At 44.7% G+C, this 21749-nt stretch overlaps 2 protein-coding genes across 18 annotated transcripts in view; both read right to left on the bottom strand.

Annotated features, from left to right (window-relative positions):
• Positions 1-3: 3 nt before the first annotated feature.
• POMT1 (protein O-mannosyltransferase 1) lies at positions 4-13851 on the bottom strand. Of its 7 annotated transcripts, none has more exons than XM_054221084.1 (21): positions 13732-13851; positions 12899-13023; positions 12068-12211; positions 11666-11772; positions 11026-11076; positions 10546-10692; positions 9447-9558; positions 8672-8737; positions 7946-8039; positions 7347-7502; positions 6605-6735; positions 6259-6354; positions 4794-4886; positions 3702-3798; positions 3518-3610; positions 2906-3026; positions 2528-2625; positions 1906-2019; positions 1269-1395; positions 416-593; positions 4-186 (listed from the first exon to the last, which is right to left on the bottom strand). In XM_054221084.1, the coding sequence occupies exons 3-21, from the start codon at positions 12187-12189 to the stop codon at positions 12-14; spliced, it is 2178 nt and encodes a 725-aa protein (XP_054077059.1). In that variant the 5' UTR covers positions 12190-12211; positions 12899-13023; positions 13732-13851; the 3' UTR covers positions 4-11. The 7 variants fall into 7 exon arrangements, with proteins under 7 accessions (XP_054077059.1, XP_054077062.1, XP_054077060.1 ...); XM_054221087.1 differs by having other exon boundaries at positions 12899-13019; positions 13732-13794; XM_054221085.1 differs by having other exon boundaries at positions 13653-13789.
• Positions 13852-14152: 301 nt separating this feature from the next.
• Positions 14153-21749, bottom strand: part of PRRC2B (proline rich coiled-coil 2B) — a 52402-nt gene continuing 44805 nt past the window's right edge. For 6 of the 11 annotated variants that reach the window (XM_054221070.1, XM_054221075.1, XM_054221081.1 and 3 more), the window contains 4 exons: positions 20855-21031; positions 20080-20171; positions 19376-19496; positions 14153-18984 (listed from right to left, as the gene is read on the bottom strand). In XM_054221070.1, the coding sequence (XP_054077045.1) occupies positions 18844-18984; positions 19376-19496; positions 20080-20171; positions 20855-21031 (531 nt within the window). In that variant the 3' untranslated portion in view covers positions 14153-18843. Of the gene's footprint in view, positions 18985-19375; positions 19497-20079; positions 20172-20474; positions 20571-20854; positions 21032-21749 lie in introns of those variants that run through there. The other 5 variants (XM_054221076.1, XM_054221077.1, XR_008469329.1 and 2 more) reach the window with 4 other exon arrangements.

Raw genomic sequence — 21749 nt, 5'->3', positions numbered from 1 at the left:
GACTGTAATTGTTACTGTTTTTGGATAAGGATGTTCCAGCTGTCCTTCCAGCGCAAGTCCTTGAGTTCAGTAACGGACAGTGAGGGCTCCCCATAGGTCACAGGGCTGAATGTGCGATAGACAAGGTAAACCGAAGAGAACCAGGCTACGACCAATGCACTGAACATGCTCTTGAGAAGCAGAGATCTGGTACGAGAGAGGGAAAGAGCAGTCAAGTTACATCAAGGCTGGCCACACACTTCATCCAAAAGGAAGCCCTAAATCTGGCCTATCTTTTCTAAAGGCAAACGCCAAAGTATGGCCGTTGCTGGAAAAATCACTGCTTTCCCTGCAGCAGCTTGGCAAGGTGAGAAGCCTGGAGAAAAGAACTGCGGCACTTCTCTTGTGTGTCTATCTAGCTGTTAAAGCCAAATACCTGCAGAGATGATTGCCAAGATGCTGTAATACGATGGGAATCAGGAGAATCTGGAAGGTGAGGGCAGGCAGGTAGTGGTACAGGAAAAGTGTTTTCTCCATCAGGAAGAAGGGCAGGTAATTCACAGCCCAGCCTCCAACACAGATCCCCCCGGCTGACACCCACAGCTGCCATGCATCTGCAGGAGACAGGAGAGACCTCAAAGCACAGGCCCTGGAAACGTAAAGTCTCTAAGAGGTTGCCAACTTGCATGATTTGGTGTGTTCCCCCCCGGCTACCGTTTGTGCTAATATGACGTTTAACTTGACCACACTCACCTGAGGGAAATGGTTAAATTTTGTCACACTTTTATGAAGGACCCATCGAGACAGATTACAGCCAACGTGAAGCAGCTTCACCGCAGGACAACAAAATGTACTGCCAGAAGGGTCAGCGTAAAACTGCCCGGCCACGCAGAGGAGATGGTACCTTGGTTGGAACGAACACATCTAAAATAAACCCCTCCCTACACAGCCAGTACCTACCTCTTTTAAATCATCACAAAAGGGCTCATTAGGATCCAAATCTGATGCCTGGAGATTTCTTAGATCCAGGGAATGATTCAAATATTATGCTGGCTACTATATTGTCTCATAAGGTGATGGTCATGTTACGATAACCATAATCAGTCTCTTCGTGGGCTACTCTAGATGTTTGTGTGTCCCTAATAAAAATTTCAGGGTTAGTGGGCAGGAAAAAGCACTAGCGTAGCCAAGTACAAAGTTGCAAAAATGTGACTTTGGGGCCATTAAAGTATAGCAGACCCACTGACAACCCCCCTACCTCAACACACACATATATAACGGAATCAGACCTTCAGGAATGTCATAAATTTTTCTCCTTCGTCGTATCAAGTACCACAAGGACAGACACGTGTAGACCAGAGCAGCAACATTAGCTGAAGCCCAGGTGACAACATTCCCAAGGAGGTGGATCTGGGCCTGCAGAACAGAAGACGGTCTAAGCCAGAAGCAGGAACATGCTGCAGTTCTTTTAGGTTAGTTTAAATACTGCTTACACAGATTTGCTAAATTAAACTTCAGCATGTGCCTGGCCAGTAACCTCATCTTTCCTGGAACAAAGCAAGCTGATCAAATGTGCTGCTTCAAGACTCTTTTGCAATGATGTAAGGCATTTAAAAGATGCTATTGAAGATGAACTCATCTTCTAAATGGAATCAATAATGAAACCGATTAAATAGCAGTTTTCCTTTACAAAAAAAATCTGCAAGAAAACATGATTTAATTAAAAGCAACTACTGTCAAAGCTGTATCACATGCCAAAAAAATCCCCAACCCTCAGGGAAAATAAATTCTTAATACAGGAAGAGTCCATCCTGGAGCAGCTCCTGGTTGGAACTGCAGCCCTGCTCTCACTCACACTCGTGGAACTCACATCTGAAGTCTGTTTTCTTCACCAGGTTCACATTTACTTCTACCTCTCGTACTTACACCAGAGGTCGGGTGGAGCCAGTAGGCAATATTAGTGTCCATTGTGATCCAGTCAAGAGCAGAGGAGCTGTACTTATGTTCTGTGTCTTCGTTTTTTAATGTGAGTATTTTCCACTAGAAAAAAAAAAAAGTAAACAGAAGACTTTCAGAATTGGAACAATAAGTGGGATAACACAGGTGAACAGCTCCAGATGTAAGATGGCCCGTTCTTAATCTGGGAGTGGAGAAAGATTTTGCGTATCTCATACTGGATACTGAGCAATCCAATGGTTTTATTTTGTTCTCATAGAACACACCTTCCTTAGTGAATTTCTACAATTGGTAGTAAGGGGCATCAACACTACTGACTGCATATACAACACACTACAGTTCAGTTTCAGACAGCTGCTGGGTGCCGAACTGATCTTCCCCCCCTTCTTTTTTTACACAACCACTTTGGTATTCGTTACTGAAGGTAGCACGGGTCTCTAATGCCCTTCTAAGTGCACTCAGAAATACTTTATTTCAGTGAGGAAGCCAATCTACTCTATCAGGAAGGACTAAACAAAGGAGCCTCAGAGTTGCAGAAATGCTCAGGTTCCTGCTCTGTAGCAGGAAAGATGAAGGGAGTAAGAAGACACACCTGCAATTCCGTGAACTTTGCCATGAAGCTGAGGTTTTTACTTATATCCATCTGCGTGGGAGAGTGGAGTTCCACTTCCCTCTCTTTTTGCTCTTGGCCTGGAAGAAAACAGCATAGCTCAGAAATAACCACGTAAAAGGTAGAAAGCTAGAAAGGGGAGAGAGCACGTATGATACACCCCTGGCTCCTCATGCTCCTGGGAGCCCTTCTCCAATACACAGTCCAACTGCAAGAGTGCTCTAAGAGGATTTGTAAGGATTCTGACATCATGAGAAAGCCAGAGCCTGCTGAACACACATACACACGATACCACCTTCCATCTACATGAAGCCTCCCCCAGTCACAGAAACGTGCTTTGAGAACACGGCTGAGACGTACTTTTCCCATATCTGTGCTCTTCCACATTCCACACCATGCTCTGGTGGTAGCCTTTGGACAGCTTCTCTCCAACCACCTCCAGCTGCCGGTATCCCCACTCGGGTAAAGACGCTCCACTGAGCTGAAAGTGAAAGATGACTGTAAACTGAGAGTCCTGCCAATTTGAACCTCAGGCTGGAAGTTCATAGGCCTGCCTGGGCAATGAACTGCTAGAAAGGACGTGAAGAGCCACCACGCAATACTGTCTCAACAAACGCTACAGCCATAAAAAGTCAGTGATTCTGGCAAACTCTGTGAAGAGATTCTGAACTATTCCAGCCACTGCCACATACCACACACAGACTCAGCATCAGGTTCTGAGGCAGTATTTAAGGCCCAGTTGTGCACATTGGACACAACCTCCTGCACAGCTCTGCATGCTGAAAAGGAATAAAGTATGAGTGTGACTACCTGAAACACACACATACCTTTTAACACACTGAGCAAGTTTATTGTTTCCTTTTATTTATTTATTTGGTTTAGACATTTCAGAGCAGAAAGATTAGTAGTTTATGAGATTACGAGAGCTGCATGGAGGAAAAGCTATAGGCAAATAAACAAAAATCCACTTGCCTTTAGCACTGCAGAGGTGTTCACATGAACAAACCTCACTTCTGACAGAATTGTCTTCCACACATCCGTGTCCGACTCCCGATTTACAATTTCCTACAACAGAAAGATGTCTTTTGATCGTCACATTTTCTCAGCTGTCTCTGCTGGAACACGATGAGCTCCTCCATTCTCTTTGACCACTCACCACTCTCCAGAGGTTCTGTGCTGGCATGGAGATGTTATAATCAATATAGCAGGAAACTTCTTGGGAGTGGGGGCTAAGAGGGGCAGCAACATCATGCCTAGAAGACAAGTAAAGTAAGAAAAATCATTTCCCAAAACACTGTTTCCCCTGTTCATATAAAACCAAACCCATAAAGGTATTGAATTGGCTTAGACCAGATTCAGAAATAAAGCAAACCCTAGTAACTCATTTATACAGATTGCACTGTTTACTCTGAAAGAGAACACTCCCCACTACCAAGAGCTGCCAGGAACAGGCTCCGAGGAAGCCAACAACGATGCCTGCTATGCCAGGCTGAAGAACAAGCACTGATTGTGACAAACAGAGACGCTGTTCACTGGGGTTTCCAATAATGAACAAATTAGGTTTGGAAGGCACATAGCAAAAACCTAAGCTCAAAACACCCCGCTCCCTAATCTGAGTACACGCAGACGCCCTTCGGGAAGCAATCAGGAGGCAATTTCATTGCAAAACAGGCAAGAATCCGTGGCAATCAGCCACAGCACACTGTATTCTCCAACACATCTTCCTAACTTTCAGAGCACATCCTTCACACAGGACTATGCCATCGAAGTCAGTGGACCTGACACGCACACAAAATACTAAATATCTTCCTGGAGCAGAGGCAGCGAAGGGGCAAGGATGAAGACTCACCAAGGGGACTATGTATTTAGGAATCTGCGGAATGATTATGAATTGTGAACACGGGTGTAACCATCAGTAGCCCCTCTACAGGCCACTAGCAGGAAGACCAGAAACAGCTAGCAGCCACAACAGTTCGTGATTAGCATCAAATCCCACTGCCAAGTCAACTGCAAAAAATAAATAAGCATACAGCATCCTTTCTCTGGGCCACAGGGATGGCTTGTGCAACTAACCACATGAGGTCCCTCCTAGCCCCACCGTTTTAAAAATCCATGAGTAACAGGCAGTTTATAATATATCTGAATGCAAGGGTCACTGCGCTTCAACTCCTTAATAGTTATTCTGAGAGACACAAAAGTAGAATGAGCCAGCAGGCTCATCAGAGCAGAGGACGAGGACAGGACTTACGTGTTGAGGTACCGAGTCGTAATGCCGTGGACCAGCTGCACGATGTGTCCGTGCCTGACAGGACGGGGTGGGTTACTCACCACCAGCTGCTGCCTAGGGGAGTGACACCCAAGAGGAAGTGGTTAAATTCTTCTTTCTATATAATGCAACCTCGTCATGACCAAACCGTTAGGTTAAGGAGCTGCAGGCAGGGACAGACATTTAGGCAGCAACATGAGAAATTCAAGCCATCTATAGATTACACCAGAATGGAAACGAAGCTCATCAAGGCAAAGGTGAGATAAGGACAGAATGCCTCAGAGAACTGGTAATGGGATACTGATATTGCGGCCATTAGGTCAGTGGTCTGAATCCAGGTCAGTCAGGAGTGAGTTCAGACTATTCCCATCGCACGGGTGTTCGCTGGCTTCTGTGAAATAACTGCTTCCGTGAGGTCTGCCAGGTGTTCGTACTACACTTTTGGCAGAATTATACAAGAGATCAATGGCTATCACCACCATGAAGACCAAACTCTCATCTTGCTTCCGGACAGGGCTACGGCATGTTCCCTCCTTGGCAAGGGGGAACACTGCAGTTCACCTAACTGCTGCCTGTATTTTACTGTTCTACAGCAGGACTTTATATCCTCCAGGGCTCATGCTAGTCTTGAGTTTGAAGAATTTCAAGAATATACTCAGTTTCTGTGGTTCTGGTAGAGTCCCTGTTTGAAAGGTTTGCACTATGGACAAACCTTTCCAATGTGGGTATGATTTATAAAGGCACACAGTCTTTCTGGTAGGACTGCTTATACAGTTGCCAGAGCAATATAAGAAACGTGCAAAAGCAACGTACTTTTTGATCAGTATGAAATATCACACAAGAGCTCTTACTGGCAAAACTGCAAGAACAAAGAGTCCTGCTCTCCACTGACAGTTAAAATGGCAAAACAGTTCAGCACGAACTAGGCCTCTCAGGCATAGGCACCCACCTGGAATCTCTCCCCATGTGGCAGATTCTACAGCTCATCCCACGCTTTAAACACAAAGAAATACTCTTTCTGCAAAAGTGATTTCTACTCTCTTCTGAGACCATTCAAGTTTGACAAAACTCGTCAAGGCACTCTAACGCCATGGCTCACACACTTCAAAAAGCAGAACTTCCCTTTCATGCAAAGCACCTGAAGAGTTCCCACCGGTCTCATGAGTCTTTAAAGTTCCCCTTGGGCACAGCACAGCCCACACTCTGGCAGGAGCGGTTCAGACAGAATTTCGGAGTCCTCGATAATGCTTTTACCATATTGAGGAGGACTGTGCAAACAGCCACCCCTACCAACCCCGGAGCTGAAATTACTTGCTCAGGATCACACATGGCCTCTACGTCCATAAGCAGAGAAGAGTTATTTCCAATCCAAGCCCTGGTTAGGGTATGGAAGCATACAGAAGCTATACTTGCATCAGCTTGGCATTTAAATCTCTTGCATACTCACGTGCCAGGATCTTTGACAATCCACCAGTTGTTCACATCCTTGAAGGGATAACAGGTCACCTGCTGTTGATGGGAACTACCTCGGCCATTCTCATACCTGTACAGAAGGTTAAAAAAAACCCACCGGTGTTTGACAGTACATTTCTGTGCTCAGCAGAGTCACAGCAATACAAACCAGCACCAGATCGCTGGCTCCATTCCTATAGAGCACAGAGAATTTGTTCATCTGCACTGTGCTCTGAAGGATTAAGAGATTGCCAGGGCCCAAACTAAGATATTTGGACTGGCAGGTGAAGAACCAGAGCACACTCTCACCCTAACAGTACAGACCCAAGCAGATTCCTCACCTGATGGGATAAGTATTTGTGTGAGAATGGAGCCAACACTGCACGGGCTTGCCCAACACGTTCCGCAGAGTAATCTGAGAGCCGTAGGCCACCTCTAAGGGCTGACCCTGAGTGATTCGAGCCAGCCCACCCTGAGAAGTATAATGATAGGATAAGTAGAAAGAAGAAGAAACAACCCAGAGGCTGTTTAAATTCTATTAAGAATCAGCTGTCACTTTAGCATAGCAGTATCTTAGCACCATGCTTTCTCATTTGGCTGTATCTACAAAAATCAAGTCTTGTAGCACCATACTCAGTAAATACTCCAATCCCTGAAAGACTACATGATCTTAGGGAATATCCCTAAATCCATGCTATTCTAAAAGACTCTTCTAAAAGACTATGCACTCTTCTACAGAAAATTATACTATCATCCTGTAGTATACAACATCATCACTTAAGAGTTCAGTACTGTATCTACTTCCGTGGGGTTTCCTGTAGGAAGGGACAAACCCTCACCACAAGAGTGAACATATTGTTCTTGGTTCACTGGGATAAGCTTTTCATCCGTTATTAGGATTTCAGTCATTATTGCTTCATCTTAAAGCAGTACTACGGCAGCAGAGTAGTTAAATGGCATAAAAGCAACAAATATACCGGATCAAAGGACAAGACTGCACACCTTTCTTCTAATAGTGAACACAAGACAAATTTCCCCCTCTTCTCCCCTAATAAATCAGTTTCATGACCACTTTTCCTTTACCTCTAAACTGGCTTGAAAAGCACTTGTCATAATCTGGTCATGAGGCCCAGAGCGATACAGAAAAGTCAAGTGAACATAGAAGAAGGACAAGTACATTGCCACTGGGATGATGACGAGGGCCAGTCCCCTAGCTAGAAAATGGCACATCAAGGAAACCTAGAAGAACACAGAGAACTCATTGGTTTCATGCTCCACATATTAAATATATTAAAAATACCAGTGCACTTGGCTTGTTTTGCTTGTCTTTTTTTCAGTTTCCGCAACCACCCTTATTCAGCTATAACTTCGTGGACAGCTGGATAACTTCCACTGAGGATTTGAACTGGAGCCAGCGGGAGGTATGTGAAACAGTATAGGTTTTGAGCCACAAATCACCAAGCCATGGATAAGAGCAGAAAAGCCAGTCACACACACATGCTTATCTTAAATTTAACTCCACCTTCTCCAGCAGCTGAGCTGGGAAACTGCAGACTATGACAAGGAATTTAGTACAAAAAACAGCTACAGACAACACGGTTATCTGTGGGCTTGCAAGGCTCCTAGCTGGCTCCTGTACTGAAAAGTTACACATAATATTTTTCATATATTGTGCTACCTACATTTGACAAGTTTCGGTCTCCTATCATGTGCCAGAAGTGGACTCCTGCGATGGTCAAGAGCAACATATAGGTAAACAGGCCCATATATTTCACTCTGAGAAGCAAGTGCATAAAAAAAGAACATGGTTAAAAATTACACAATTACCTAATACAAGATATAAACATTCAAACTTTCTCTTGAACAGGATGCATTAACAGGATGCATTTGACGGTTGGACTCAATGATCTGAAAGGTCCCTTCCAACCTAGACAATTCTATGATTCTCTGATTAAAGTCCAAGGACTTAGCTCCATGACAAGTTTAGTACAACAACACAAATAAGCCTCAAGGCTTTGACACTAGAAGAAATCATTTGTTTGCCAATTACGTTACAGACACAGTGACAGAGAACCTTCTTGATAACAAGGTGGTAGATCACAGAGTCCCTAAATTTCGACTTAGTGAGGCTTGAAGCAACTAGGAGGGAGGGGTGAAATGCTGATGCTAATTTCTAACATAAAGCCATCTCTGCGAAACACGTTTTGTTCTTCCCAGGACAGTACCCTCTAATGCCTGGTACTGCCCACTGGGAATTGACATCCTCTCTATAGGAACGATCTAAGTCACTAAAAAGTCATGGGGAGGTCTGCTCAGAACAGCACTTCAAAATTCAAAGCCCCCCTGATACCTCTGATGGCAGGCAGGAAAGTCAGTTTATTAAACCAAAGTAAGATGTCATCACTTACCCAACTGCACAAGAACAAGCTACTCCGGTCAACAGAAGCCAAAACCACCAGCTTCCAGAGAAGAAACTTAAATAAAAGGACAAAGGAAAGGATGCTATGGTGAGATCTGGGCACCTTCTTAGAATCCTGAATTCAGGTAATTTAACTTGAAAGAAACTTGCAGGATTCTACTATTCCTTATTCTGCTCAGGGGTAACTCATTTTGAACCTCCCATGCCACCACTCTCAGCCCTGACCTACAGGGTGTTGTTAGTTGTACTTCCCTGTATGCAAAACTGAATGCTACCTGCCTTCTCATACTATAGATAAAATACATGTGTTAAATCACTTGCTGGGCTCAGTTTGAAGATAATTTTATTTCACTAAAGATTATTTTATCCTCTGCAAGGATCAGAGAACATTTGAAGTCAGAAGAAAAGAAACAAAAATCTCTAAATTCAGTGCCTGTAAACAGTAACAAAAGAGTGTTTCTGTGCACAGACGGAAACCTTCCCATAAAAAATCTGGGTGGGCAAAGGAGTGCTCCCAAGGGATTTTATGTTTATTCTAAAATAGAAAAGACAATCTTGCTACCAGTAAAATAGTCTTTAACACTGCTCAGAAGAGCAAACTTCTGGGGCGGCCATATGAGGGGTCAAAGCATTCGATTTTACAGACAGATTAAATGAGTTGCAGAATGGTAAATTGTATTACAGAAAAAAACCCCACACAGTCTGTGACAAAAAAAGAATCACCAAAAGAATATCCAAAAGGATGGGAGACAATCCAGCTTTACCTGTCTCTTTGCAAATTGTAGAACTTCAGGTAGGACAAAACTGCAAGTAGGATAAAAAAAATCAATATCGATTCCAGAAGCATGAACCTTGACTGAGTGATCAAAGAGTTCTCTGTTGGAAAAGAGAGACAGACACAAAATTAGAGAAACTTATCTGTTGGCAAGTGCTACCTCAGACAATCACATCACTATCCACCAGAAGTACCTGCCCCTTTAAGAACAGCAAATTCACTTGCAATCTTCCTGGCTGTAATAGGGAGGTGTTTGGTTTAAAGGGACAAAATCCTTCCAGGAGGAGCAAAGTACATGTCTGTAACTGTTTCCAAGGACAAAGAGGTGGGCAAGTAGTAAAGTCTGGCAGATAAAGGTACTGTGCTTGCCTACAAAGGCAAAAGAAATCAATGCTGGGCTTCTTAAGGCAAGGAGTGTCAAGGCAGTGACCCTGGGAAGCAATGAGCACGATGACAAATCTTCAAGAGAGCAACGAGCTGCTTTGTGCAGGATTCCCTGAGACAGAATCAGGGCAGCTGGTAGCAAGGAGAGGTTTCTCTTATCAGACTGCTAAAGGGCTGTTGAGAGGCCCTTTCCCTTTCAGGCAGCTGCCAGCAGACCCTCAGAGAAAAAAACCACAACTGAGTTATACACACTAGAACAGTGTCAAATCATGGTGCTAAGGACACAGACTGGTTTGCTGCAGATGGATATGAAGAAATTTGATGAGCTCTAACTGTAAGTACGGTCGTCCTGCTGTTAAAAAAATGAGTATGTTGTAACTCATCCTGTAAAACTCTGAGGAAGAGAGTACAGGTCTCCCTGGATACCAGAAACATGTTTTTCTGTGAGGCTGATAAGGCTGCCCACTTTGCTCAATAATAAAATGAACTTCTATGAAGACTCAGCCTAGAACGGCAGCCCCCTGCAGAGCTGTAAGAGAGGAACCGCAGAGACTGACACAGGCCAGGGCTGAAAGTGGGCTCTGCCATGTTGTTAGCATTCTGTGGGGAGATGCTACTCCAGCCTTTTATGCGCCCTAAAAATTCAGAAGGGGAAAAGGGACCTTCCCCTGTGTGAAGAATGGGGCCCAGGGGAATAACCTTACCTAAGAGAATCAGAAGAGCAGCTCCAAGTGCAGCACAGTGGGAAAACTGCAGTTCTATCAAGATCTGGTATGCTAAAGGCACACAGAGAGCACCAGCCAGTGCAGGCAGAAGTCGCAAGGACCAAACAGGAACATTCATGCTATATTCTGAAATAGGAGGCAACAGTGCTGCATAAATTTGGAAACTATTAATTGCAGAGAGTATGGATCAATACAGAACTCCTCATGACTACAAGAAGTTGTCGAATCTAACTCCTATTGTCTGTCTTGTACTCCTTAAACTGTTTTAACCCATTAAAAAATCTGTGCTATGGAATCATAATGCCTTAAACTTCTGTTAAAGATCTGCAGAAGACTTATTTAAGAAGTGAAGGTCTCAGATAAAGTATTATTTCCACTACTTAGGCAAAAGGAATCTGTCAGTCACTGAAATACTGCTTATTTTCTCAGAAGAATGAGACAGTTAAAATCAGCTCTTACCGGCTCCAATCCTGTTCCATAAGAAGTTTCCATCAAAGCCTCCTAAGTAACCTACAACATAAGCAACAACTCATAATTTCCAGTCTCAAAACAAGTATAAAAACTGGTGCTAAATCGGTCCTGGAACCATTTCCCAAACACATAGCTTTTCCACGCATGACAGCCCTCTTTCCCAAAAGGTTCCTCTTTCATACTGTTTTGCCTGCAGCAGTGCTTGATAAGGTGCAGAGGCACGAGGAATATAAATTGGGAACAACAGATTCCCAGTGACAAAGTTACATGTATATTTAATCTCTCCCATACAGATACTTTTATGTTGTGCGTATCTCAGCTACAGAAAGGAACTCAGGCCTGAAAGTCTGCTTGTTGCCTACTATTTCTCATCTTGCCTTTCTCTTTATCCAAAGGATTGGATAACAATGAGGTAACAGATATACGGCTCCATCACCTCCTCAGTACTCAAGCAACAGCCCCCTAACAATACTAAATAAGGGAAATCCTAATTCTTGCTACATAAGAATCTCTCAGCTATCTCGTGCTTTTCACCAGACACAGGATCTGACAACTCATTTCTAACCAGCACTTCTCTTTTCCACAGCAACAGGCAACAGAGACTTCCCAACTTCAGGAGCCGCCCTACCTCCCAAAGCCAGGAGCATATGGCCAAAAGGTGGGCCGCTGTCATCCACAAAGAAGATCCTCTTCATGTAGAGAGAAACAAATTGGCCATAGTAAACTTCATCAAAACTGAAACACAAGAGGCAGAAATATGTCAAATCTAACTGGAAGTATCCTGGAGGCTACAGAGATACTAAGAAAGGAAACACTGATGTGTTGGCAGAAAGCTAAGAACACAGCGAAGCACAGTGACTTTGCCCCTTCACCCTCCCCTTGGGAGTTCCTATTAGGGAAACACTATCACCGTCTTTACAGAGGTTAACATCAGGCAAGCTCTGCTCTTCCGCTCCTGCATTCTTACTCACAAATGTTTAAAAAACAAAAGTCTGTGCTATTCAAGTAGAAAATAAACTATTCTACTCACACTACAGCCCGTGGATAGGAAAGCCCCCAAAGACGGCTTATTAATCCAATCACAGTCAATGCCACAAGGTTCATATTTATCTCCACAGTAACCACAATGGGATTCTTCAGACATCGCAACATCCTGTCAAAGGTCTGTCCAAACCTCCAAGGGCAAAGAGAGAGAAACGCAGCAGTCACCCCTTTGCTCAAAGCTGGCTGAAGATCATTTGACAGAAAGCATGCACCACTATTTGCTGCTACAGTCAGCTCACGGTAACTGATCTTCCAAAGTTCTCTCACCTTCCACGTTTATGTGTTTTCTGCTGTATTTACAGGAATAACTGTAAAAATGAAGTTACTAAAATAACACACGTAACTTTTCATCTGCCCTGCTTCTACATGTGTATGGTTCTCTGTCACCAACAGTAAGCTAGAAACTTTTGTTTATTCTTACACTGGTTCTGCAGAAACACAATAGCTTAATTCAATCAAAATTCCGCTTTGCACTAAGCAAACCCCCCAGCCCAAATTCTGATGTTAGTGACAGGCAAACCACATGCTCAGGCACCAGGCTGCTCAGGTACCAGGCCGCTCAGGTAGCTTTGAAAAAAAAAACAAAGTTACTTCTTTGCAAACCGAGCGTATTTCTTGGTGGGGTCAGCGGGCAGAACCTGTAAACATCCTGTGTCTTAAAAAGCTGGCTACTGGAGCATGGGTGTAAGTGCTGTGGGGCTCTAGCACAGCCTAGGGGGGAGCGCTGCAGGAAGCAGGGCCGAACTCTACTCCTCCAGTTAGAATTGCTAAAAGCTAGGTCAGAAAATAGTAGGGCATCAGTGTTGTATCTCCTCACCTCAATATGACTGAAAGTTACCAGAATAAATCCATCTGCATGGCTTTGATCAGGGGAGAACAAAGCAAGACAGAAAGCACATCACCACCATCAAGCGCGGTGCCACCGTCCTTGTTTCTCACTACCTACAAAACACAAGTGCTGTTCAGCTGTGCACTGCGCCGTGAAACACTTTTGTAAGAAGCCCCTTGGCAAAGCAATGCTCTCCACTGGCACTGGGGACACCACACCACTGCCCCACCTGCCTTCGGGCAATGGCAGGCCACCTCTTGCGCTATGCCATCCCCTTGCATGCCCTGGAACCCCAAAGAACACCCTGCTGGAGAGGACCCTGCTTCTCCCTGCAGCACAGGCACACCTTGAACCCTGGGGCAGGACTGCAGCACCACCTGCCCCCCAAGACCTCATACGCCTCCTCAAGGATGCATTAAGCTCTCTACCAGGCTTTGCATCCCATCCCGTGAGCCTTATGAGGGGGTGGTAGGACCACTAACCACTCCCCGGGCCTTGTTCCCTCTTTTGAGATTTATGAGGGGCAGCAGGACCACGGACCCCACACCCAGGCCTCACCCTTGAGGCTTACAGAGTCAATACGACCCACCGGCCACCCTGTATCCAGCCCTGTACCCTCCCTTGAGCCTTTTTTTGGGGGGGCATAGGACCACCACTAGCCCGCCCCCAGGCCTCCCACCCTCCCCTCGAGGCTTATGGGAGACGCGGGGCCACCAGCCACCCCCCATACCAGGCCTCGTACCCCGTTTCGAGCCTCGGGGTGGTGGCAGCGGCGCCACTAACCCCGCCATCAGGCCTCGCCCCACGCCCTTGAGCCTTACGGAGGGTGGCAGCAGGACGCCCGGCCCGCCCGTGCCCCGGGGGAGGGAGCGGGACGGGGAGCCCCGGCCCCGAGAGGATGGCGAGCCCCGCCCCGCTCACCGGGAGGGCGGAGCCTGGCGCCGCCGGATGTGGCGTCAGGCGCACGCAGCGCCAGGAGGAGCCCCGTCGCGTTGCTATGGCAACGCCCGCGTGTGACCGCCGGGCCCCGCCATGGCGGCCGTGAGGGACCCGCCGCGGCCACCAGAGCCCCGGGGCCGGGCCACAGCCCCAGCGTCCCGCTGTGCCCCCGCCAGAGCACGGCCACGAGCATTGCTGCCGTGGCCACCTCCGGTCAAGAAAGAATTTTTTAAAAAATAATTAAAAAAAAAAACCTTTAAAATCAAGTCTTTCACTGAAAGAACCAGACAAGGTACAAGTGAATTTGAGAAAAGCATAATCTGCCTTAATTTTTTTTATTTTTTTTATTTAAATAAGGAGAATTCTTTCATATGGAAAGAGCTAATACAATCACATATTTGAAAGGAGAAACAATAGGTACTGAAACGAGGAAAAAGGGCAATAAAGAGTGTGCCGCAACTGGCCTGGTGATTCCGTGATTCGAGTTCCGGTCCAAGTAAAAGTTTCCAAAAAATATAAACAGGTTGCACGTTACACAATTATCCATCGTCTGCCCTTTCAAATATCTGGTCTACATGAAAAGACAAAGAGAGGAAAGGCCAAAAAAAATTTACTATACATGTCATGAGGTTAAAAGCTTTAAGGAGTACAGTATCCCCTTGAGAAACAACAAATGCAATTTATACAGAACCAGAGGAAGGATTCCAGCTAAGGACAACGCCTGGAGACATGCTAAAGGGCGAGCGCCTCACTGCCGCTGCTGTGATTCCCAGGGGAACGTCCAAGTTGTGGCTGCAGACATCTTGAGGAGCCGGGACGGGCCACTAAACCCAAGGGGGTGGCTGTGGCCACCAGAAAAATCTGGTGGTCTTTGGATTAAAACAAACAACAACAAAAAGAAAAGCAGTTGGACTGCTGCTGTCTCTTCACAGTCAGCAGTTCCACTGCTTCTGCAAAACGCACCTTTTCTGTCGATGGGCCACAACTAAGTATCCTGATGCCTGTTATAAATTAATTCTTATTCACAAATGCGTCTTCTTACAAGGAAACTGGGCTACTGTATGTCAAAAATAACCTGCGCTACAAGGAATTAACCTGTGCTTAACCAGTCAGAAGCAAAAGGGAAGGTTAACAAAACGCAACAGAACAAGATCTTGGCATGCAGTGGTGCTCGCCTGAAAGTGAATATAGCAGCCTGCCAAAAGGTGAGACGTAGCAAAAATGCTAGGCTTTTTTTTTTTCTTTTTTTTTAATATATATCTATAAATACACAGGAACCACAGAGCAGCTTGTAGCTTTGCAGCATTCTTGCAAGGAAACCGTTAAATGGAGTGCCTCTGCATGAACACAAACACGTATGCAGTCCAATGGGCTGCAAACACATTCAGAGTTACCGACCGCTGCACGGCTGCCACACGGCAGCGCCAGGAGCGGATTATGGAAGATCAACATTAATACCTGTTTCACTGGTGACCGTGCTGCCTCCACTTGTCATTTAAAAATATACTGGAGCACTCTTTCTTTTTTTCCTTCCTTTTTTATTTCCCTAACCTTTTCTTTTTTTTTAATTAAAAGCTAAAAGCAGGGTGGAGAGGAAAGCAGCACTGACTGCAGCTGCTTAGGCCACGAATCACTGCGTGCTAAGAGAACTGATTATACACATGCTTCAGACCTGCAGCTGAACAAAAAGCAGCAAAGTCAGCCTCTGAATATTTCTGCTTCACCCATTGTTGCTGAAAATATGGATTCCACCTCTCCCTCCCCCTGCACCTTTCCTAGCAGAAGGAGCCTGCAATTTGGTAGCTGATTTCCAGTCAAAGCAAAAGCAACTCGCAAAGGAATAGATCATTAGGGCCCAACCGTTCAGCAGTGGAGACGTCAAGCAGAATTATCCCCGTATAAACCGTATCCACATTCTATACATCTCCATTCTCCTCTTCCCCAAGCTGAACTAGTATCAGCACCCCTGGCATTTCTGCACCTTGAAGATCAGAGACTACTTTGAGTCAAGAGCACCACAAACTGCACTAGCCTTCTACTAGCTTTAAACAAACAAACAAAAATATAAGCTAGAGAAGAAGGATATTGCACCTAAGAAACCTGGGCTCTAAAACTGCTTTCCATCACACAAAACTCCATTAAGTGAAAGAGAGTCTTGCCAACTGCAGCTGACAGTCACGCAAAGGTGAGGAATGGAATGAAGCTCACATGCATTTCTTGGCCTTTCCTGCACAGAATAATTCAGACATAATATATAAATAGAGCAGTGAAACAATTACTTTTTCACCTAGACCTACAACATCAAATACGTATAAATAAATTCTAGTGTTTTATTCTGTTGGGGGAAGGAACAGAGGGGTTAAAAGAGAAAGAAGGGTGACCTTTTTCAACAGGAAGTAGTTCTGATGGCATTTACACCAGAGGGACTGCAATAACTCTTATCTAGCAATAACCCAGTTTCTCCAACACATGTGACCATTTTAAAGTCATATAGGTGGGAGGAAAGAGGTTAGTGTCTTTGTAAAGCTTAAGTAGTGTGTCTAGGGTAGGAAAGAGATGAGAAGAGGGGGGCTCGGATAAGTCTCTTTAGCCATTACAGTTAGATTCTGGGCTGATATTAACTAGGGCCAGCTGGGCAGAAGGATAATAAAGAAAAAACAGACAATTCTGTTGTTCATGGTATTCCAAGGAAGAAAACAGAAAGGGAGATGGGATGACTTACTGGTGGAGCAATCTTTGGAAAATGTTGGGAGCAGGACTAGCAGATGAGGATGCAGGTCTGGGAGATGTCTGAAGGCCGGGGAAATATTTGTTGCTAAATCTCAAACCCTGTACTTTAAGGAGGACGCTAGAGAGATGCTGGCACACTCTGCTCTGAAGTTAAAAATCCCTAAAACATGAAGAAAAAAAGAGCTTTTATTTTTCTTAAAGTACCATCCTATCCCTTTCCCTTCGGGTTCTCTGCCATGGTCAATGGGGACACCTGTGGAGAGGGGACATTACTATGTCTAAGTTAGTTTAGGTTTCTAAGCTCTTTAAAGCTACTGTATAAAATTCTTATTTATACTTAGCTTAAAACCTCAAAAGCATCCCTAGAAATTTATGAAGGATCTTTCCTAGAAAGGGGGGGGGGGAAAGCAAACGAAGAAACAAGAACACCTTTCAGATCCCTTCCCAAATACATTCTTTGTTCAAAATATCTTCTTTGGAACCACCAACAAATGACTTGCTGCCACCTAGCAGATGCAGACGGCACAGCCAGTAGCAAGCTATCATGTCTCACAGAAATGAAGTTTTCTTTCCCTCACTTCAGAGTGACCAGCCTACTTTACATTTTGAAACAGCTAAACAACACAAACCAAGTTAGCTGAAAGTAGCTGAGTATACTTAAGACTACTGTCAGCTGAAGGACTCCAAGCACTTTCAGGAACTTGTAAGTCCATCCTAAAATCTACACACACACGCGCGCACACACACGCACATAAACCAAAACCAAACAACCAAAGAAATAAAACCCCAACCCCCTCCCACTGGGACCTTCCTTTCATAGATCATCGAGTATTGGTAAGAAAGCATAAGGTGATGACGCTGTATACACACTATATGCAACTGCGTCAAAAGTAAAGAATCCTTTGCTGCTCATCTGGGGAAGGAGCGTAAAAGGATGATTCCAAATTGCCTCTGTAACCATGCGCTTCCAACACAAAAAAGGAGGTTCCAAGTGTGCTAAAACAGCTGCTTCGCAGAGGGGCTCCCTTACCAATGCGTTTCTACGCAAATTTTACAAAAGGCCATGACTTAGAGGAACAGAAAGCAAGATCTAGGGAAAAAGGAGAAGAGCAAAGCTTAGGAGAGCAGCCCCAAGGGACAAACACAATATAGAACAAGTCTCAGGAGACACAGAGAATTAGAGCGGCCAAGGTAGGGAGCATAAGAGCATCACAACTACAAAAAGTAGTCCATACAGACCCATTGGCTCTAGCCAACTCTTCTGACCCATGTGTGGTAAAGAGATTTTTTCTTAACAGATTCTACAGTTCGTAAATCTATGATTCACATTTTGTTGTGTGTTTGGCAGTCACTAAAAAATCCCAAACCCACAAACAAAACCAAAACCTAGATCCAGATGGGCTTGCAACAGAAATTTGGTGGGTTTTTTTCCTTAAAACAAAAATGCCACTTTTGGTTGTGCACAGGGCACCCCAAAGCTACAGTTAAAGTGGTGCAAGTTACAAGATTAATCCACTGATCTACTATATACCTTTAGTACACATTTACTTCTAATGCAAGCGCTGCTCCTAGCTTAAAACAAAAACACTGAAAAATTAATGAATGCCATAACCGTCCTGTTTTTTAAAATCAAATAATCCGAAAGGCTAAACCATCTGGGGAAAAAATATACCCAAATTCACTCAATTTAGAAGGGTCAAGATTCTCAACGTAGCGCAGAACCATATATAAAACTAAGCAGAGTTTTGTCAGAACATAACTTTAGCTGAAGGAAATTCTTTTCTGGAAGCAGAAAGAAGGGGGTGGGAAATAAGAGAACATATAAAAGTTCTGCTATAAACAAAGATACAGCTTTTTCGTAAAAACCTCAGCTGCCTTTAAAATGAAAAACCTCAAACTAACCCCTCTCCCCTAGTTGCCACTCTGCTGAGACAGAAGTAGGGAAGGAGAAGGATGGGCTTTGCCAAGTGAACGATCACAGCTACCTGTGGATGGGGCTGGAGGGGTGGGGGGGGGGGTGGGAAAAATAAAATGGCTCGAGCCACTTAGAAGTCACACGGTTGGTTTGTTTTAAAGCAAGCAGGTCAATGTCATATCCACTGTTTCAAGCTGCTTTGCTGGGAGAGGGGCTTGGATGATGTCACTGTAGTCAGTCAATGTGGGGCAGGGAGTAATCTGGTGAGATTTTCAGGAGATCCAGCGGGCTCCAGTCTAAGCTGCAGTGCCTCTCAGGCAGCAGGACCAGCTGGGCATCAGACGTGCTCCTAGGCCTTGCTTTCCTCCACTTTGACTGCCTGAGGTTTGATCGCTCCTGTGCGCACTGGCTTCATCTGGTTTGTGGAAGCTGTTTCTTGCAGCTTTACTGCTCCCAGGTTGGCTTTATTTTCATCCACCCGCTGCTTTGCCTTTTGACATACAGAAACAAAGCATTAGCTAGCACAGAGACCTCAAGGCAGATATAAAAAACAAACTGTGACCATCATTCATGCAAGACCTCAAACTTGCTCCAAAAATCAGGTATTTCTTCTATTCTGTCACACTTTGCTGTCCTAAAACACCTCATAAAGCGTCTCACAGGTCCGGCAATGCAAATAACCCATAAAAACAACAAACAACAGGTAGTCCTCTAATCTCTCAGTATAACACCCACCCACCCCCACTGCAGGGAAAATAACAGCTCCCACATACAGCTTCAGTACACATGCCTTTCTGCCACCCCTCTTAAGTCCAAGGCACATGCCTGACAGTATAGAAGAGCAGATATGTTGGGTCAAACAAAGCACTGATCTACAGTACCTGCTGTACATAGTGTCCTTGCACAGAGCCCATACTAACTGCTGGTCCAGCCGGCTTCCCGCTTGGGCTGGCAGAGCTAGGCCTGGAAATCGAAGAGTCGACAATATTCATGGAGTAAATTCTACAATGGAATGAGAACCTTATTCATGTGTGAAAGAAAAAAAAAGAGAGCAGAAAGCAGCAGTAGACAGGGCATGAGTCTGTGCTGTGCAGACCAGTGGGCTCCCCAGACCAAAAGACAACACATAGATTGGTTAGGAGAAAAAATAAAGTAATTCCACGTCCCAAAAAGCTCAATGACCTGAAGGTTTGGTATCTCTTGACATTAGCACCTCTCATCTTGAGAGGACCATGCTGGAAACTAAAACCTTTATTCAATGACCCTCAAATTTTCCACCTTAACAAGGAACACTCAAAAGCACAGACCAATTTCAATTTCTCTTTCAGACTCAGTAAACAAATAACTTCATGCACTTCCCACAAGCACAAAGGCCCAAGTCAGATACACACTAGCCCACACCCAAAAATGAAAGCCATGATCATGGATTTTGATACAAGTATTTGGACTACAGTAAGCACATTCTACACATGAAAACCCAAGTGAATCTTGTACAGGGATGATGCGTGCACCATGTCACTGCAGATGGGGAACACTACTTCTTCCCCATTCTGACTACAGAGGCCAAGTTCTGTAAACATTTTACCTGTACGTATGTGGTGCTGGTACAGACCCTCCGGAGGACATATTCTGTTTACCGTCGGAGAAATGAAACCCTTTCATTTCCATTTGGGAGGACTACAGAGAAAAATGAGAGAGAGAGAGTATCGTTGTTGCATTCACAAATCACTCACTACTTCATATAAACACTTAAACCAAATCTTTGCCCTTCTACCCATTAATGGGCACCCGTTAAAAGAAGAAACATTTTTCAGGTGAAGAAAGTGAGGCTTCTAAGTGAGATAATCTGCTTGTATTAAATCAACAAGCCAGCAGCACAAGCAAATACAGAACCTGGAAATTAACTGCTGTGCTCTCTCTCCTCTATTATAGACAAACTTATGATACAAATCCATCAAACCAGACATGACATTAATATACCTACTCAAATGGACAAGCTTCACAACAGTGTGAAATATCTGGGCAGTATTCCAACTGTGTCTGGAGCTCACCACCCCTCAAGCACTCTGGGGAAACCTGTGTAAACATGTAATAAAACTGGAGACTCCAAACTGGATGAAGGCAGGATGTGGCTCCCTGGAAACAGAATGATGACCAGCAGCAAAACCTGAAAAACTGCTGGCCTCCACTTTGGAGATGAGGGGAAGAGGGCTCCTTCAATTTAACACCAGTCCTTAGCTTTGATATTTAAGGATCCCAAACGAGCCAGTCTCCCCTTTAACAAGCAAGATCAAGGGGCAGAACTTCAATGCAGGAGGGTTAACGAATGCCAAGACGAGCACACAGGAGTTGATCCTTACCTCCCTGCTGGTAGCAAGAACAGAAGGCTGGGATCCAGGAGGGAGGATTCTTCGGGGAGCTCCTACAGGAAGGTTTTGCCCCTGAGGGAGCTGGATGGACTGTGGTAGAATTAGGGGCTGCTGGCCAGAGCCGTAGCGGGGCAGAGGAAGCTGGGAGCCAGGCACAGGCATTGTTAGCTGTGTGATAAGGACACGCAGTTACTTAATGGCAATAAGAGTCTTGTGTTTGACACGTCATCTCCCAACACCCTGAAAGCACAGCATTGCTAAAGGAAGCTCACAAACAGTGCAGTCTGGCACAGAATAAATGCAAATCAGTGTAACAGAGGGACTTTCACACTGAAACGCATCTTCTGGTAATGTTGCCAATACCCTATCAGCTGGGCTTCTCACATGGCAAATTAACTTAACTGCACTCAAGACACAGGGCCGTTCTCCTTGCCTAGAACCTTCACCCAGTTCTTCAGTCCTCCTCATGGTCACTGCATGAGCGCGTTTTCTCTTTATATGATGGCAACGTCAGATAGCTCAGTGTCAGGCATTTTGTTCGCAGCTTTGATACCCAAATCAGAAAGTCTGCTACACATTCATGCCAAAGCATTTTGGGGACTGGAACCTCCAGAGAAAGCGATAGAGACCTCAGACGTATGTCCTGCAGTGAGCTTCAAACTGATGATGGTAATAATTAAGAATACTTTAAAAAAAGTGCAGCTCGGGACTCATGAGCCTCCTGTTCCCTCCGATTCATCTGACAGTTCTCACAGTTTGGGAAGTTCTATGATAACGCTTTGTAATAAATAAAAAAGATAAATCTAAGGGTGACACAAGAGACCAAGTTACTAGTTTATGACAGATAAAACATTTCTTCAGATATTTAGTTTGCCTCTGTATTTTC

This window comes from Rissa tridactyla, chromosome 14 (assembly GCF_028500815.1).
Source record: "Rissa tridactyla isolate bRisTri1 chromosome 14, bRisTri1.patW.cur.20221130, whole genome shotgun sequence".
Classification (NCBI taxonomy): Eukaryota; Metazoa; Chordata; class Aves; order Charadriiformes; family Laridae; genus Rissa; species Rissa tridactyla.
Note: the sequence above shows the minus strand (reverse complement) of the source record. Positions and strands in the feature narration are given on the sequence as shown.

Bases quoted from the DNA above. Each gene is read 5' to 3' on its own strand.
- POMT1 (XM_054221084.1), bottom strand. From the start codon at position 12,189: ATGTTGCGATGTCTGAAGAATCCCATTGTGGTTACTGTGGAGATAAAT. The intron at 10,693-11,025 runs GTAAGAGCTGAT...CTCCTATTTCAG, and splicing joins ATGGAACAGGATTGGAGCCG to AATATAGCATGAATGTTCCT. The intron at 3,027-3,517 runs GCAAGTGGATTT...TTTCACTTTCAG, and splicing joins ACACCTCTGCAGTGCTAAAG to CTCAGTGGAGCGTCTTTACC.